Here is a 20272-nt window from a genome sequence, read left to right as displayed (position 1 = left end):
GTGACACATCTCAGTGTTAGTGATTCCTCTCCCCACCCTCCGTACGAGAGAGAGCGAGGTTGTGAGGTCTCCAGGTTGCCTGAAGTTATGTCGCGAGCCCGAGAACATACAACATCCTTCCCGCGCTTCCACTCGCCTATTTCCTTTAATTCCCTGTCTTCATTTCCTCCTTCCTGCGCTTGTTGTGTGTTCTTGTTTTTGTTTTTTTCAAAGTCATGCACTGATGCTTGTGGGGTTATTTGTGTGATGACACGTGGGCGCAGCTGGTGTGAGACTCATTTCATTGGATTTAAAACAAATAATGTCTCATTGATGTGTTTGTGATGTATTTTATTCGATTTGAATGAAATCTCTGGAGAGGCATACGCTGGCTTGATATATATCTGTCAGTGTGCCTGGGTATGACTGCTGCAATATCCTCTGTAATAACCCAGCTTCTGCTAAGACCAGAAAATGCCTTTCTGGCCGCTGGGTTCTCTCATTTTCTATTTTCTAGTCGTGCAAATCACCCTGACAGGGAAAAGAGAAAGCTCTTCCCCTGCAGTGTCTGATAGCTCATTAGGATTCAACACAACAAGCCCAAACCAAAAACGTATTTTCCTGCTGCTACAATTCTGTGCCTGCGTGATGACAGTGTTTCTGTGACTCAGATTTAGCGACAGCAGATGAAAAGAGTAATGTAGGAGAAAGAAATGAGGGGGACATTTACTCTACATGTTAAAGAAAGGAGATGTAAGGCTTGAAAGCGACATTGGTAGCAAGGGAATGATACAAGCTCGATATAAAGAACGGAGATGCACATTAAAACCAGCCCGGCCAATCGGGGTGATTGATTAAAAGCTGGCATGTTTGCTGGAGAGGTGACGAATCGGGCGAGTGTCGAGAAAAAAGAGGGAGAGGGTAGAACTGTTTTCTTTAATAACAGGTGAACTTTTCTGTCTAGCTACACTTTCTAATCGTTCCATTTGTAATGATTATGCTTAATTGCCTTTTGATCCATTTGTCTTTCCTCTAAAAGCCACAATGCAAGAATCCATCAGACACCCACGCACTCATCTTACTCTCAATTTAAGTATCTTTCACTCAATTTTCCTTTTTTCCATCTTCTTCTCTTTTCCTCTCTCTGCCTCTCAATATCTGTTTTTCTCTATTGCTTGTTTCCTTGCGTCTATAATAATTACAGTACCTAACAAGCCAATCGATGAGAGGCAGCGGATGAAAACTGCAATTAATGTGCGGCTTTATTGCGTTTGTGTAGGCATTTGACTGTGTGTGTGTGTGTGTGTTTGGGGAGGTGTGTGTGTGTGTGTGTGTGTGTGTGTGAGCCTGCATACCCTGATGCATATGAAGGCATGCCTGTCTTTGATAATCGTTGTATCTTAATGTTGTGATTCTCCTCAGAGAATTTTCTTATCATCAGCATCAAGATTTAAGGATGACATAATCCTTCAGGGACAAGCTGCTGTTGTCATGCGTGTTCTAAAGATTGACTTCATAAAAACAGGGAATGAATTTCTTTTTTTGTAAAGTACATCTAAAAACCTGTCTAATTGTTGTGGTGTTGCCCTTTATTTAAGGACAGCCTCCCCCTAGAATAAGGGTGTCAAGCTCGTTTTCTTTCTCAGGGCATCAAATACAGACACCGTGTCCCGCCTCTTGGGCAAGGCACCCTTTTGCAAATTCAGCTCATGAATTTTCATGAAAATATAAAAGGATTACATCCAATGAGCAGAGCTTCAAAAGCAGATCTTTTGTTACCAATACCTGTCCCAGTGTGTGTAGAAGCATTCCTTAACCCGCCTAATACCTTTCGGGTCAATTAGACCCCATTCAATGTTTAATGTCGGTGTTCCTTGGGGTCAATTTGACCCCAGGCTGTTTTTCACTGTGTCAAACATATAAGAAATATCAACTTTTTTATATATTTAAAGGGCTATTTAGGGAGTCAACAAACAAACATAAAGTACCTCGCACTTAAACTTGGGAAACAATATTAATTCTGGAAGTTTTAATTGCTGGGGTCAAATTGACCCCGAGGGTAAAATATGTTAGTAAATGTAAAGGTAACAGGAGGGTTAATAATGAGTTGGTGGTTGTTGAATACTGATCCTTTGTTTCACTTGATGCCCCACAATGGTCTGCAGATATTTCTGGTGAGGAGGAGATGATGTTGTTGCGTGCAGATGTGTGCGTGTGTCTGCCTACGGATAATCTTGGTTATTACTGGACACATCAGCCACATGTGTTTTGTCCTCGTTTATGTTATAAAGGATTTTTAACGGTCGAGTTGATTCACACATTTTCAACAGTTTATTTTAGTGATTTTTTTTCATACTATCATTGAATGCCGACTACTTCCTCCTTCTAACCGGCCGGTAGAAAGGAGCCGCAAGTCATCAACTGCTTCAATTGGAAAGGTTGTGTTCGCTAGGGATTAGAAATCCTTCCTGCCCAGATTTGCATCCCAAGTGCGCCACAAAAAGTCGGTCCAGTCGTATTCATGATCAACTTCATTGGATTGTGGCTCAAAGGGGGTAGCGATACCCAAGTGTGTGTGTGGCTCACAAGAGTAAGGGATGGTTGGCTGCGCTCAACGGCTGAAAGGTGTTGGCGATCGGTGTTGGCGAGAGGAAGCGGCTAGCAGTGATGTTGTCTGGCGCCGGCAGTTGTACAGAGCAGAATATGGTTTGCCCGTCGTCGAATAAAAGACTGGAATGCGTTTAAAGGACTTTGGGTGGTGAGACACAGCTGAGATGCCAGCCTGCACACGCAGCACCGCAGCATAGATTAAAGTGAAAGTTTATAAATTGCCTGAGAGTGAGGAAAGTAATCTGTTCTGCTTGCAGTCTAGACGGGGATTACACAATTAGTGTTTGTCTTCTTTCAATCAGACATTACATTAGTTGACACAAGACACACCTGGCGAAGTCTGTATTCACTATCGGACTGGAGCGGAGATCTGAAATTGCCTTAACAAAAGGAATCCTTGGTTTCCAGTGCCTCTGGATATAACAATTAATATGCCAGGCAACAAAGTGGGCTTACATCCCTCCAGTTTATACCCAGTGCAGTATATCAGTGCACAGTAATGAGCGGCCCATGTAGCAAACGGTTTAAATCCCCTTGGTCGGGAACAGCTTTAAACTTTACAGACCAAAAGAAAGTCCTCAACCTGTTCCAACCCGTTTCACATTCATTACTTCATCTGGAGCTGAACAAAGCAGGAGAACTGAAAATGCCTTATTTAAATATCCACTTGTCCTGCTTGAATTATTATGCATTGCCGTGTAACTCAAACAAACTCGAAAGAGCTCGTTTTGCCCAACTCAAAGGCTCCCTCTGGAGATTGTAAATGACCTCTGATTGAAACAACGTTGAAATCAACTACGTGTGTGTGTAGGGCCGGAAGTTCTCTCAGCAGACATTGTGGAGGCTAGACTTTTTAAATAAAATAAAAACAACATTAGTTCGACCGAGTAACGGTATAGTTCTTATATTTTTCGCATTGTGCTGCATCAGTTATATTTGAACTGGATAGTGTACTGAGGGCTTTTCTCCATGGAAAATAAGTGTTTTGCTCTTCTCCCGACTCACTTTGGTAAGAGTTTGACTAACAGGTGGTTCATTCAATCATTTGCCAAGTATTTGACTTGTTCCCAGAAGGTTCTGAAGAACGTACCATTTCTCCCGTGGTCCTGTGTGTTGTCCATTCATCCTGCTCTTTGACCCCCTCTTGGCTCGGTCTCCCTTCTAAAAGAGGTTTTAATGTAAATCTAGCTACCTAGTTAAGTTAAGCTGAGATACATTTGACCTCTGTGAAAATCAGTACATGAAGAATATTTGGAATCTATCGTGTACAAGCGTTTGTAGAATCAGTGTGAGTTAAATTTGGGTTTAGTAATCTTTCCGAGGTTGAGTCCAAATCGTGCTGCTCATTACGCATTCTGTATGATTTAAAAGCATTCATTTGACTCTGATTACTCTAACTTCTCTTTCCTAATAATAGACCACCATTGAAGAGCTCCGTGGTCATAATGATCATCAGTCACACCCTTAACAAGACAACTAACCTTAATGAGCCAGAGAAGAAGACTAGATGGCCATTTATTGCTGGACAAATAAATGGTGGCTTACAGAAAATAAGCAGACAAAAACCTAAAAGCAATCACATTACCTGAAAAACAACAATATGTGCATTAGAGAATATTGATTTTACACGATTTACAAAGCCATTATGTGGGGGGGAGACCGCGAATCGGAAACAGCTGTTGGCCAAGTAACTCATTATAAGGAAATAGAATGATAGTGTTTTTTGTAATTGTTTTTTCTTCAAGTCCAAAATAGAGATGCTTTTTTAGAACATGTGAGTGTAGGCCTGCAGGAGATTAAAATGCTCGAAAAGATTGGTTGAGAGAAACATGGGGCGGGGGGGGGGGGGGCACAAAAGCGATTAGGCATATAGAAACCCAAACAGCAAAGTTGCTAAACGTAGACAACGTATTAATCAGAGGGCCAAATGCCCCTGACGAAAAAGCACTTGTTAAGCACATTTTTCATCCGCCTGGACTGCGTCATGTCTAGCCAGGCCCGCGACCTAAAGCTAACCATTAGATAACGTTTTCAATTCCAAGATACAAAGAGGGTGAACAAGAACAGAGGAGGATGAATCACTGTAACTCCCCTGCATTTTGTTTTGAGGAGGAAGTTAAATTACTGGATTGTAGATAAATTAGGGGGACAAAAAAAGAGGCGGAGGGTTTTAAAAAAAGAAACAGAAACATGATATAAATGGTTTTGGTGGTGAGATATCTGGGTACAATTGACCCCTCTTTCTCATCCTCGTCATCCTCAGCCCAGTCCATTTGTCATTCTTTCCTCCCTCCTCCTTTCTTTGTCTCTCATTCAGAATGAATTGTCTCCTTCTGTCTTTCCTCAACCTTCCTCTAGCTCTCTTCCCTGAAGCTCTTTTCTACCACCTCTTATATCCATGTATAACTATTATGTCTTTTTTCATAATTTCCCTCTCCTTTTTTGTCTCTCCTTTGTTTTCACCATAATCTCTATTTCCTCGTCTTTCCTTTCTTCCATTCCCTTCTCTGCCCGTGTTGCTCTTCGGCGTCTGGCCAATATCGAGGCGTTTTCACATCCACCCTCCTCGTTTCTCTCTCCCGCCTCACTCCATCTCTCCCCACTGTCCTCTCGTTTTCATGCGGCTCGCTGGGCAGTCATGCTCTGCGTCTTTATCCCCGTCTGTGGGAGAGGAGGCAGCCTAGTGCCAGCAGCTAATGGACTTTTAAAAAACACAGACAGCCATACATCACAGTCCGGAGAACTAGGCAGAGAGGGAGGGAGGAGGATTTGGAGTGAAGCCGAACGGGAGAGTGACTTTCGGAGAGAGATGGAGGCAGAGGCACAAGTGAAATAGTGGTGGTGGAGGAAAAGTTAGACTCCGATTGGAGTATCACAAGAAAAGTTCCCAATCAATGGATGTGGGAGCAGTGATCAGTAATGAGATCTGCAATCCCCTCTCATTCGTCTTAAGGATGCAACGCTGCTCAACACTTCCTATTATGTACCCGAGCAGCCTCATCAGCCAGCCTCAGCATGGCCGCGCAAACAACAAGGAGCTTGTGAACATGGTAATATTCAGTGCTGCTGCATGTTGTGGAAAAGTCGCAAATAAACCCAGAATTGTAGCAAGAGAAAATAAAGAAGGGAGAAATGAGTTTGAGAGTGAAAAATAATACGTTTCACATTTCAAAGATTATAGAAATTCAACATATTTGAAGGAATCATGGGAGCAAATAAAGGAGACATGCAGCTATTTTCTTCTATTTGTATTTGTTTGGGTGTGGAGAGATGGAGTTTGAGGAAGGCTGTCTCCCGCCATAAACAATATTAAAACAAGAGCACAAATCAAGTGATCGCACAAATCAAGTGATCGCACAAATCAAGTAATCACAAATTACTAATTTGAGAGCAGAGATTTATTTATTAAATAATGTATACTTTTTTTCTGCATGACACCTCCCAGGCTCTGTAAAAACATGTTATAGTGTATAGGGACGATGCATGCATTCATTAAAAATGACCAGTGCAAAACTACTTTTTTTATATATATGTATCCTTTTACTCTCTGTTGTTCTATGTTTATTCTTCTGTTCACACTTATAGAGATAAACACTTACGCACAGGCTGCCATTCACATCATTTTCACAAACAATGTATTAAAAAAAGACTACTTCTAACAAAATGGTGGAAAGGCTGATTATAATAACAAGATAGCTGTGCCGGGGTGGGAAAAGCAAAGTGTGAAAACTAACCTAAAGGTGCATAACACGAGATTGGGAGCACTTCGATTGGCTCCCAGCGTGGCGAGAGCCTGAGCTGGCGGCTCGTAGCTCACAGGACTAACGTCTCTAAAGGTACACGTTACGGCAAACGTGGCGACGGAGACGAACAGTGTTTACCTGAGGGGGATCTGCGGGGGGTGTTATTATCTGTAACCACCATCAGAGAGCAGTGCAGAGTGGACCCAGGGAGCTAACCCGTGGGGCTCATGCACCATCACGCACTTAAAGCAAAGAGCAGCTTTGGTCACGACAGACAGGTGGATATATGTTTACGTAGCGTTGTATGTTGCTCCTACTTTGCCTGTCCCAGACCAATTCCACTTACCCGAAACGTGGAAGTAGCTTATGGAAAGATGTGAGAGATCCATTGGGGTATAACCAAATTGGTTAATATTAATAGGAAGTTCGTAAGAAATGAAAGATTTGCACTGTGTGCGCCCCGAGAAATGAAAGCCTAAATAGAACAGCGTCTTCAGTTGAAGCTCTACACACGATGTACCACATCTGCAAAACTTTTTTTATAAACCTTGTAACACGAACTCTGGCCATCTAAAGATGACAGAAAAACATTATAATTTGTGTAGTTTTTAAGCTTTAATGGTCGGTGCATGTGCTCTTAACACGTGTTTTTTCTGACTTTAGCTAATTAATCACACAAAATAATGATCTCTGCTCCATGGCAAAATGTGCGATGTGGTCCACGTCGAATAACAGCCGGGTTTCTTCATTTGAAAGGCACCTCTTGACAAAGAAAACAAGAGAGAGAGAGAGAGCTGTTATTTCTCCACGCTTCAAGCAGGCGTAATAATCGTTGGTGTCTGGGTCACATCGCAAGAATCCCAAGCATGTCACTCACACAGACAGACACACACTGTTTATTAGTATGAAATACCACACAGAGTCATGACCTCTGCCTGCTGAGGAAGACGGAGTTCTAGAGACTCTCACTTTCACTAACACACACACACACCGGGACTTCCATAGCACAAATCATTTCCACACTGCACTCGCCCCCTTTACTGGGCTTCATGTGGTCAGGTAGACATTGCAATGTATTAATGGCCAGGTGCAGACCTTCAACAGCAAACTCATTCCCAATCTCACAGGAAACCCCATCAAACTGCAAGAAACATGCAGCCTGTGAGGTAAGAAACGTCCCTCCGAAACATTCAGCTCAGGTCTGAGTTGAAGTCCGGGGCAGATTTCTGTGAACCATGCTCATAAGTAAATTCCTTCTGGGTAATCTGGTGTCTGATGTTTCCTTTCCGTCTGACATGTTGACTGAATGAGTCAAGACGCACCGATGCTTTCCGCTCAGCCTCACTGTTCACGCGCAAGAGTGACTGGAGGCCTTCGAGGGGCTCGTGTTAACATCTCCGTTGGACCATAGATGGTGAATGAAGAACGGTCAAGCAGTGTGACTATAGCAGATGCTTTAGACAGACTGATGGGACCAATGGGAATGTATGAAGAAGGAAGATTCACTTTTGAAAACAACAGCTGTTCATTCACTTTGGGAGAGTGCGGCTGTGGAAGTGCTCAAATGAACAGAGCTACTATTGACATTCCTTTACTTCAACCCGCCTTTTGCAGGTCCGACAGGTGAAACTTTTGCTGGAATCCAAATTATTTTAGGATTAAGAGCCACCGTTTAATGACCTCCGGTAGTAAATGGAGCATCAGTGACTGATGGTGTGAGAGCACTCGTGCATCTGAGTGTATCAGTCATCATTTTCTCTCCTTGCCTTCATAAGCATTTCTTTCCCATGGTTCCAATTAAAACTCCCCAAATCAGACGGTATATTTATTTATATATATATATATATATATATGTATTATAAATCAGTCTCAAAAGGTGCCTTGTGGTGCACAAACAGAATCCATCTGCAGTATGTGCACTATGTGTGTCCCCCAGCGAGTATTCCTTGGTGGTGTGTAGGGCCTTTGACGCCGTACCATTTGGTACAAAAAACTCACCACTGAAACCACTGCGAATGAACTTAATTAACGAGGGCTGGCAGCCACTTACCAGTGGATCCCACTCTGCAACAGATGCATTTAATCAGGCCGATACATTCTCAACACGGCGCTGGCAGCAAAGATGTCAATTTGGCAGAAGCCATTCAGGACCCTGTCTTGAATCTAAGGGGCTTTAACCATGGTGATGGTGTGGTACGCTGTACTTAGAGGCGGGTTTTGCTGGACTATGATCTCTGAGGTGCTCTGCAGGGGTTCGCCGCTGCCTGTAATACATTGGTGGTCGACGTAAAGTCATACAGACTAGGTTTCCTCTTTTTGAAACTTGCCCTCCGAGTCAGGATCGAGCATTTAGTCAAAGTGGATGATATTATTTATCGAAGCTGATCTGTCTCACGAGGGTACATTTGAGACATGTGACATGGCGCAAGTGAAGTGGCGACAATCGTAGACGGCCTTTGTTCCGCAAGGAGAGGACGGGTTGAAGTCAAGTGACGGCAGTGACGGTTGAGTTGTTGTTGACTGGCCGCCTGAAAGCACATTTCCTCCTCAGGGCGTCTGGTCTCATTCGCCTTGACATGCTCCGGGCCTCAGTAATCTGAGACAACCTTGACGTCAGCCACTGATCCTCCACACTGAGAGGGGCAAGGTGGCAGACACGGTTCACTCATTTAGTGTGTCCACTGAGCTTGATTGAGTGGGCGGGGGCGAAGGGACACCGCCATTGAAAAAGGACCTGCTCATTGAGAAGTGGATGAAGGACAGACGGACGGATGGATGGATGGACGTTACGTGCTAGATTTTCTGTCTGGGTGGCATGCCATGTGTTTAGCATTAGAAAGACACACAAACATAGAAAGATGAACCTTTGCACAGAGTTTTCACATACAGCAGTAGGGATGGTTAAGAAGTACCAATAGAAGAGAGAAAGCTGAAAAACACATGTAGTTTCAAAGAAAAAGTGAGAGGGAGGGAAGGAAAGCTCTCCAGATGGTTGTAATTTCAACCTGAAAGCATTCACATGTGCAGGTTGCATGCAAATAGAGGTGCTGTGAGGAGATCCTGACCGCTCTCATGGCTTTGTGTTTTATGCCTTGAAGGTAATTTGTTATATGATATATGATATACATTTATTCGTCAAAAATCACAGCAACGGTGCACATCAGAGGATCAATGAAAATAAATATAAAACACAAAACTAAATATTAATACTAATATACAGGGGGAAAACAAAGTAAAGTGCTGAGTAAAGTAAAGTGCCTTGTTAGTATTATAGTATTAATGCAGATTTGTCCAGGTTTAAACAATGAGCATATTGATATGCTTATGATTTGCTGATAAAGCCCCACTCATACATTCAGCGTCCTAGTCTCCTTCTCTTATCTTTCCTGCAAGTCTCATTATACTTTTATAATATTTTCTTTGCATATACCTTGCTCTCACGTCAGTCTCGCTCTGTCACCATCTGTGTTTGTGATGAACAGATTTCATGTCTCTTTCTTCTCTCTCTTTCAAGCTGTTTATTGTCCTGCAAGCTTTCCCTTTTCTTGGCTGCCCTTTTCTTTTTTTTCTAAAGACGTGATCAAAGAAACCAAATAAATATATAAATAAATTCATAACAAAGGTGTTCATTTTGCAATGTTTGCTTACCTTGGCATTTAAAAACTGTGACTGTTACAAATGTTAAGTGTCTCTTCGTCGTTCTCTTTTTGTTTGTTTGTTTGTCTCAGAAAGAAATCCAGAAAGAAAAAAAAGTAAAATACACATGGACCTGAGCCATAATTTAAGTCATGCAGTTAGAATTATTGTCTTTACTTTGTCTTTGCGTGTCAGATTTAAATCCACCTTCAAGGGAAGTTAAGGACATCAATCATAATATAGGAGTCGTACTCTGTGGCCTCCCTTGGTCCTCCATGAGCCATCAGTAAGCCGTTAAATGATAAGTTGCTCTGTGTGAAATACACAGTTTAACACGGGGGAAAGCTGCAGTATAATGTTGTTTTAAATGAGAAAAAAAAGTATTTTCATTCTTGGTATATAGTTAGTTTCTACCGTCTCGCAGATCTTAATTAAATCGGTGACCTCTGGTGACCCTCTGTGGTTGCATTAATAAAGTATGTTGAAGTAGAGATCCTGATCTGACCGCAGCAGCATATTGACACATCATTAAGCTTCTTTTCAATATCGCCAGTTCCCTTTCTTGCTTATCCTTTTGCAAACCACCCAATGGTTGAGGTTTCTGCTCGAAATAACATACCCAAACTAAAAAGGGGGTGGCTCTGCAACCACAAAAGCTATTTGAATAACGTTGGCGTTAACTTATAATAAAGGCAACACATGTAAGCTTTTGTTCGGATGTGTAAATATGAGTATATATGTTACTGGTTAAGAATAAATAAAGATGAAACACAGCAAAACAAAAAGTTTCAGGTTCGCCTAGGAAAAAAAAGCACTTTCAGGATGAATATCTCTTGGAAGGATGCAGAGCAAAGGCCGAAGATCATCCATATAATAACACAACTTGTGAACAGACTCTCTGCAAACTTATTAATAGGTTTACTGTGTATTTGTCATCTAAATCAGAAATACACTAAAACAGTTCATGTAATTGTCTTCATTGCCTCATAATGGCCTCTCTGTTGCTGCTGTGTTGCTGGGCAACGGGGCACAAGCATGGCAGACACCCAGGAAGTGGATGAGCCCTCCGTTGGTGTCATGCACACAGAGCCATCCTCTGTGTGTGTAAAAGAACAGATTAAGAAAACAAGTACATGCGACCACATTAAAGAATAAAATGTTGAGACGGAACGATTCGCACTCTTCGTAGGGGAGTGAATGTAACAAAAGACTTCATTACGAAAAACACAGTCCAACAAAGGGAAGATGAAAAGGAAAAATTATTTTTCTGCCAGATCCTATTAAGGGTGGCATCTTAGTTTTGGCTCACTGATCCGTCTCGGATGATCCGTCTCTCCAACATCTGTCTCCAATTACTCCTCTCCTCCACTATCACATCTCTCATCGGCTTAACGGGGTCTGAGCAAAGATTTGCATACAGCGAGGCAATAGGCGATTAATTTCTCCCGTTTTTTTCTTTTTTTGCTCCTTCTTCCTGAAGAAACAAAGATGGCTAATGACAGCTGAGGGTAATTAAACAACAGAGAAAACAAAGAGGAAGTGAAGACGTTGTCATACTGCGGCTCAGGGGATGGAGGCGACTCTTGCCACTGGAGCAAACAGTCGGACCGAACGCCTCGTGAGGGATTGATGCCACCTACGTGCCGGGCTTTCACCAGCTGAGATTTAGCCACGAGCGTCTTTATGTGTTCCGCTTCTCGGAAGAGCGATATGATTGATCATTGATCAGAGGAGAGTGACAAGAAAAGGACATTTGAACCAAATGCCTTTAGTGTTTCCTCCTTCAATAGCATTTCCTCTTTTGTGCAAAAGCAGAGAAAGAAACGGAGGATAGCAATTTAATGCACATATTTATGCGATCCTCTTTATGTAATGACATGTAATGTGACATTTCCATTTATTTCATATCATGCTCGTTATTAAAGCGCGGGGTATCACAACCGTACATTTCAAGAGGAACTGTCCTGAAACAACCTTCTTCGCACTTTTCCATTTTGTGTGGCGAATGGACGGGGAGGTGTCGTCTCCGTCTGCTGTGCCCCGATTGATCCGCCTGCACCTAATCTTATCTTTATTCAGATATCCACATATCTGCAGAAAGGCGCCATTGGAGACTGGGGGGGATATTCGAGGCTGAGATGCAGCTTCTCATTGTAATGCTCTCTGATTCGTCAAATGAGACCCAAACTCGGGCAGCAACGAGCATGTGGGATGGCAGAGAGAGAACGAGCTGAGAGACCGATAGATGAAACCATTTGTAGGTGTGTGTGTGTGTGTGTGTGTGTGTGTGTGTGTGTGTGTGTGTGTGTGTGTGTGTGTGTGTGTGTGTGTGTGTGTGTGTGTGTGTGTGTGTGTGTGTGTGTGTGTGTGTGTGTGTGTGTGTGTGTGTGTGTGTGTGTGTGTGTGAGAGCTTGTGAGAGCTTGTGAGAGCTTGTGGTAGATATGTAAAGATACAGTCTTGGAGGTAGAGCTGAGCTCGTCTCTTGGCTCTTGGCTTTTGTCTCACATCAACCTCTCTCATTTCTTTAAATCAAACAAATCAAAGTTGAAGTGACAGTGACGCAAGAAAGCATATATATATAAATATATATATATATATATATGCAGAAGCGTGCAGCAGGTGTCGGCCGTGGGGAGACAGTTTACAGCGTGGTACAACTTGTGGGGGAGTTGACGTGCCACAAATCCATATGGATAACATAAAGCTCAATAACTAAATAAAGCATGAATAAAAACTGGCAAAAATGTCTTTCTTTATTACAGCTTAAGTCTTCATCTGAAGTTTTTCTCTTCTGCAGCCTCTTCATCAGTGTAAACCTCCCATGAGTAAAACGTTTCACATCCATTGCTTTACCGCTAAATACTGAACATTTAAGAAACCGACGATTGGTTATGAGCTAAAATGTAATTTATGGATGAGGAAATAGACTTTATATTTATACATATATATATATATATATATATATACTGTATATTGGAGTTTAAACTTAGAGCAAGATGAAGAATCTACTACATGTTATGTGCCCTTGAAGGCATCTCTCTGAGGGAGGGGAGGAGAGAGAGAAGAAAGATGGAGTTAGACTGGACCCTGGAGGAGTTTCGCCGTTTTGAAGTTTCAGCATGGCTAGACTCTGAAGCCAAACTGTTTGAACTGTGGAGGAGATAGAAGGACCTCTTGGAACCGACTTAGACACTCATAGAGCCGGTTCTGTCAAATAATTGGAAAATAACACCCAGAGAGACTTGTGTGAGTCCGAATGTGTATGAGCTCTCTGCTGAAGCACGGCTCAGTCTTCTTTCAGTTGAGCAATTTGAGTCCTCAAAGTTCACCCTTCACCTTTTATTTATGCAATCATTCATCTGGCTGATCAAGGAGGAGATGGACCGACCTCATTTCGAAAAAGTTCTCCATTTGGTAATTTCAGACTTCGTGAACCGAGTTGTTGATCCGAGGTTCTTTCTTCGTATGTTTTCTTCGTCGGGTTTCGCCAACGCAAAGAAAGTTGAGAAAAGCATGCATGCGTTCATTTTCTACAGTATGATTAAGTTATATTATAGGTTGGGAGAAAGTTAGAGAATTCGGTTGGATAATTTTTTTAATTCTGATACATTTCTACACTGACAGTGTTGTGGTGTTGTTAGTTGTGTTGTACAATATGTTACCATTCCAGTCACAACACATTTAGTCTTTTACAAGATATTCAGAACTACTAATTATAAATAATATCAGAACATTATGAATAATTAGTTGTTTTATTTCAACTACTCCCTATTTACTGTTTTTTGAGCTGTTGCAAAAAATAGCTCAGTCTCATGGTTCAGTGGGTTATGTCCTTATTAAAGGAGATCCGCCATCCCCAAAACACTCTAAAACTGATCAACGACGACACAAACAGGGATGGAGCAACATAATTAGGTGTATTTTCTCTTCTCCCATGGAAGGAGGAACGGGAATTCAAATGTGACACGATAGAAATAATAATAATAATAGAAAAAAAGCGGAAGGAGGTGATGCTGGGAAGGCTATAATTTAGGGATTATGGATTTTACCGGGACGTCTGTGTCACATTCAAGAGAGAGAAAAACAAGGTCCAATGCAATGATTAACATTCATTGGTGGATGTTTGACGCACAGGTACGTGTGTGTGTGGGTGAGTGTGTGTGTTATATGAGGGGATGCATTCAAGATGCAGCACTTAGTGTTGTGAGGGAGTGAGCTCAGTGTTGCATGTATATGTATGTATATATATATGTATATATGTATATATATATACTGTACATATATGTATATATATGTATATATATATGTATGTATATGTATGTATTTATATATATATATGTATGTATATATATATACATATATGTATATATATATATATGTATGTATATGTATATATGTATTTATGTATATTTATATGTATATATACATACTGCACGTGCATGACAGCCTAATCTCACAGTACAGACACATTTAAGTCGGTTAAGAATTCAAACTGAAGGCATTTCACGAGGAATTCTCTTGAGAGCGGCGTACAAACACAACCACAGCTATTATTTGAAGGACTCAAAGATTTGAATCTCAATTCTCAAATGCGGTCTGCAAATTAAAGTGCTAAAAGGTTATCCGGACGCCAATCTAATGATATAGCGGGAAAATGCAATTCCTTTTCTCCTGCCATGATGGGAGGTTTCATGAAACACTCAAATACGCTATTTAAAATGCCGTACGAACGTAGGTGGGCTGTGTCCACCAGGAGTCTTTTTGAATGGGTTGATTGAGTCTTTAGATTCCTTTCTATTGATGGACTTTTTGTGGTATAGTATACAATAATCACAGCTGAACAATAACATATGAAGATGAATGTATGAATGTTATGCATTGAAGAATGTGTAGAGAATATAAGGACATTATAATTCATAGAATATGTGTTATTAGTTCCATTTATAAAAAAACATGGATGACTGTAGATAATATATATTATACAAAATGGTGTGTTGTATTATATGTACAGACATCTTGATATGTGCATATAATGGTGCAAATATCATCATAGATCAAACCAGTTATATGTATATGTATTATCCAGGGATATTAACTCATGCACAGTAAATTCCCCAGTGTTACAAAATTGTTGTTAAAGTATATTGACTCTTTCTGAGTTATTACAATGCTAGCAAGAGTAAATAGACCCCAGTGTTTGTGTAAAATATACACTGTGTATGTGAATTGACTGTCAGAGTCAATACAACTAAAGCCAGAGTAAAACCTGTGTTGATGACAACGTTCACTGTTACACTGGAGCTGTTTTTGTGTCTTGAAATACCGAATTGCAGACGGCTAACGTGACCGAGTCAAAAAATACACAGTAGAATTAAAGAGTACATGAGCACTAAGCCAGTGAACATGTAATAATTCAAATGAACACTTCTCAGTGTCGTGCAGAGTAAAATAATAACCAGAGTTGCGTAAACTCTGAAATGTTAACACTATGTTCAGAGTTACTTTAATACTCTAAAGATAAGGGACCATATGTTCACTGGCTGAGTGTTGAAATGTACACTTTAAGTGTTAAATTGATACTGTAACTGTGTGAAAGCAGGTTCCCCTCTAGCCTTTCTTCTCTGACCACAAAAATAATGACACATAAAAACTCCTTATGCAGGCATCCAAACCCATAATCACAGATTCAGTATGTGCGCTATGCTAATGTGTGAATTAGTAATGTAAAATAGCAAAAACACTCCAACCTCCCCCTCGATAACAGAACGGACCTGCCTCTGTATTTACTCATATTGATTCAGTTTGGACTCGCATCTGTGCCACAAGATTCATATCATACGTCATCATTATTGTGACCATATCTTTTTGTTTTCATTCTCACCTCTGGCGAGGTATTAAAGCTACTGTGATCTGGAAAGCTCAACAGTTTGATTTAAACTCTGAAGGCCAGTCGTATTTTTTCTCCATGACTCCAGAGTGAAACAAAGTGAAAATATGTGTGCCAGCGTCAATAAAAGAATGCCAGAAAGCAGCGTTCATTATAATTATTAGGATCGTAAATTCTTCTCTTGAAGTTTCCGAGGCCTTGAGTTGTGGTTCCTTTGACTTGATTCCGAGTGTGTTTTCTTCTCGTGAATAGTGTGAGTGATAAACATGGAGACTCAATAGCAGAGTGTCCAAGGTGCATATAAATAGTTTAACCTAGATCTCACCTTAATTGCACCCCATGGCCAGGTTACGCTGTGCAGGCAAATAAAGCTGCCTGGACCAGATCATCCTGATAGGTCCTTAACAAACTGGAGAGCTCGTCCATCTTGGTTGCCAGTGACCTTAGATTTACAATTCACATATTTAGTGTCGACCTCCTACTTCAACGCTGTTCTCTTTCTTTTTCCCCAATTGTGGTGCCAGCCAGTGGACTCTACCACTTCGTGAAGACACTTTACGCTTGAAGAAGTTGTGTTGTGATGTACAGACTGCTTTACATTTAACTCAATCTCCATATCAAATGACCCCACGTGATATCACAATCCCATTGCTGAACATTATATCTGATAAATACCATGCACCCTCGTGATTTGCCATTTTTGATTATGACGATGCTAGTGAAGAAATCTCCAGACATTTTTCAGGGAAACTGGAAGACACTATGAAGAAACAACAAAACCAGGCGGGTTCATTCAATTCAATTCAGTGTATTTTGTATAGCCCATTATCACAAATTACAAATTTGCCTCAAAGGGCTTTACAATCTGTACACATATGTTCATTGTAAGCTTATGCACTCAACATATTGTTCCACATTATTATTTCCCCGTAGTCTTTGGCCCCCGGTGTTTGTTATAATGCCGGTACTTTCTCCATCTCATGCATCACCTTTTTTGATGAAGATTGAAGTACTCCCTATTCACATATGTTGTTAATAATCCAAGTCAAAGATATTTTCTTTTTCCATTCAGCTTCCTTTAAATTGGCTTGTGAGTCCAAACACATTAATCCCACTATGTCCTTACTTCTGAAAGGCATTAACACATAGGAGCTTTTACAGCCATACTCTTATCTTTTTTTTTGTTGCCTGTTATTTTTTCCGTTCCCTTAAATGCATGCCGTGATTTATAGCTTAAGTGTCACCTCAATGTCACATTTCATAGGACAGGATTAATAGTTGGTATCACAGTTATTGTGACTGACTGGCCTTTAATAAGACGAGGACTTTTTAACAAATACATTTATTTCATTGGTGGTTTTTGGATGACTGCGTCAATGGGTTTAGTTATTGTGAGTTGAAAATAAAAGTGGATTTTATTTCACAATTATCAAGTGTTATAGGAGTTGAAACATCGATGGTCACTGACAGAGACTGGAACACAGTGAAATAGCTTTTCTCCAAAAAAGGTGGTGTCCTTGTTATGGACACCTTTCGTTCCATCGTGGGAATCTGTACACTCAGCATGTTAAGTGTCTGAATTTAGGAGATAATGTTAATGGCATCAGCACAACTTGTGTTTTTAGTGTGGCTGACATCTGATCTCACCGCAGACACACAGCACTGTGCATAATAATGCACACACACACACACCATCCCTTTTAACTCAAATAGCAAGACATCCTTTATACATAATGGGAAGCTGTTGAAACTGATTTTTTGCTAATGTCCCTTCCACAAAGCCGATAATCCTTCCAATTCAAAAACATTGGTGAAAAGCCATGAAATAATATGAGTTAATAAAGTACTCTCTCCACTCTTTTTAAGGCTGTAAAGACCAGAAGGAGTCAGTCTGATGCCCTGCACACACACACACACACACACACAAATACACACACTTCAGAGGACTACAGACTGTGAAATTACCCAATCAGAGGGTCTTGTCGGTTCTCAGACATTAGTCATCACACATAGGCCAACTGAGGTGATACACAGACATACACACACAGTGTAGACAGAGGAGTTTGAAAATTGTATAAAGCTCCATTAAAGTAAATGACTCAACAAATCCAAAATAATATGTTAGAAGAAATGTCTGCGTGTACGTGTCAGAAAAGGTGTCCGGATATGCACAAGCTGCAAACACACACTTCACACCCACCAACACCACACCGCAAGGGCATGCACATAAAAAGTCAAACATATGCAACACACCAAACATATCCAACACACCAGACATATCCAACATACCTATATAGGGTGCAAAAGAGAAGAGCCAACAAGCCATAACACTTGCATCTCCAGTCCGGAGGGGATGTTGTCAACAGGAACAATGCCGTGCTGTTGCCATCCGACACCGCAGCGTGATCTCTGTACATTTTTAGACATAAAATACCGAAAGATAATGGTCAAGAATTGCGTATTTTCTGGGGTGAGTTAGTCCTTGCAGAGCACCGGTACAGTGCCTATATGTTCTACCTGAACTCAGCTAATCCACAGCAAAGACAAACAGAGGTGTACGTTTATTAAACATTTGTTAATGGCTCAAGGATGAACTAAACTGCTTATAAAACGCTATTCTCTACTGTCATTCAATGCTTACAGGCATGCACGATGACACTTCACCTAGACACGGAATCAAAGACACTTGAAACACAATGTTATTGTGTAACAGGTTAGATATCATGTCGAACAGAAACGGGCTCCGTAAATGGACATTTTACCAAGAAAAAAAGGTCTAAATGTTCGATCCCCGCTCTTCCCATCGTTGCATGTCAAAGTGTCCTTGAGCAAGGCACTAAACGCCCAGTTGCTCCCCAGGCATTTCACTGCAGCCCACTGCTCCTTAATAACTAAGGATGGGTCAAATACAGAGAAGAATGATCCCACTGTGGCCCATTGTTTTAAAAAAAGTCAATAGGTGGTAACAAGTGCCCTCTCTGTGTTCTTGAAAGAGTAAATTACATCATTTTCAAAAGCTAGAAGCCCGTCAAGGACCTGTAAAAGAATCCTCTCAAAAACACAACAGCATGTGGTCGGTCGTCACCTGTACCACCTGTACCAGATGCACCCTTCTGGATTGTGTTAACTGTGTGCGTGTCGTGTCTATTTTCATCCGTTTTCCCAGGTGAAGTACGGTCGATTTGGCTTTGTGTGGGACGCAGCAGTGCTGGAGTACGTTTCCAACAATGATGAGGACTGCTCGATCTACACCGTCAGCAGCAACGCACCAGACCGTGGATACGGCATCGCCATGCAGCACGGCAGCCCCTACAGGGACATCTTCTCCCAGAGGTAGGAGTCCTAACAGTACACAGCAGTCACCACCATTCACTGCATCCTGTTTGTTATCTAAAGGACGAGTTCCACATGCACATTGAAGGAGCCGCCATGATTTGTTCCGTATTGTTCATCAATTGAAAAGAAAAAATGCATTCATGAAATCTCGTACTTCATGTTTATGTTAGTTTTTACTACCCCAAATTATTTTCTGCCAAATAGAACAGAGCCGCTACCACTTTTGTCCTGCTTGAAAAGTATCCCCAGTTCAGAGCCCAAGTAGTGAAAAGAGTGAATGACACGTTCACAACTTGCTTATTAACCTGAGGTTAAAGCAAGTCGGACAACACAGCTTCACAAATAAGTCAACAGCAGACGGTGTCAATGTATCCAAGCGGATCCAAGCCAGCGGAGGGTTTTGCTCTCTCAAAGTATGTCATGGATCAGGAAAGTAGCATCACTAATTCATGTATTTATTGATTCTCTTCTTATTGAGTCTCTGGCTATAAGAAAGCTCGGTAATGCCTGCAGACGCCACGCAAAGACCATCCACCGTTCATCTCCTGTCTCTGCTGGGCTTCGACGATGCTGAGTGTCCTCTTTGTTTAATTGACACAAACCACGTCACCAGATTGCCGGTTGAGTCTCGCTTCAGGATCGCTTGCATCCCAATTCAGAATCCTGTCTGACTATGTGTAACCAAGCATGACACCATTTCAAAATTAGGGCAAAAATGTAAATCTCTCATGCCTTCATCATGCTGTCGTAATTCTTACGTGAAATAGTATTTTGGTGTTGTTTAATTCGTTTGTGGGCCGACATGTGTGAGCTTTACAGAGTGTTCGAGGAACTAGGCCTGTCTGTTTATGGCTCCATATCCGGTGGAGCGTCGCTCTTCAGAATATTGCCAATCACGGCTGTTATTCAAATAAACAAGCAATTAATTGACAGGGCATGTTTCCCATTTCCTCTTGCTATTTCGGGGCCAATGTCATACTCTCGGGAAGACAGTTTCAAGTAGTTTACTCACACTGGTCCCCATGGCTCGAACAAAAACAGACACATAAATTATCAAGAGAAATAAATAATCACAGAGGT

At 41.3% G+C, this 20272-nt stretch overlaps 1 protein-coding gene across 1 annotated transcript in view; it reads left to right on the top strand.

The window, feature by feature from the left end:
- Positions 1 to 20272, top strand: part of grid2 (glutamate receptor, ionotropic, delta 2) — a 470134-nt gene that overhangs the window by 419863 nt on the left and 29999 nt on the right. The window contains exon 14 of the mRNA XM_056418710.1: positions 19023 to 19189. Coding sequence (XP_056274685.1) covers positions 19023 to 19189 — 167 coding nt within the window. The remainder of the gene's footprint in view (positions 1 to 19022; positions 19190 to 20272) is intronic.

This window comes from Pseudoliparis swirei, chromosome 7, assembly GCF_029220125.1.
Source record: "Pseudoliparis swirei isolate HS2019 ecotype Mariana Trench chromosome 7, NWPU_hadal_v1, whole genome shotgun sequence".
In the NCBI taxonomy this organism is placed as follows: Eukaryota; Metazoa; Chordata; class Actinopteri; order Perciformes; family Liparidae; genus Pseudoliparis; species Pseudoliparis swirei.
The sequence above is the reverse complement of the archived record's forward strand: the minus strand, read 5'-3'. Positions and strand labels throughout refer to the sequence as shown.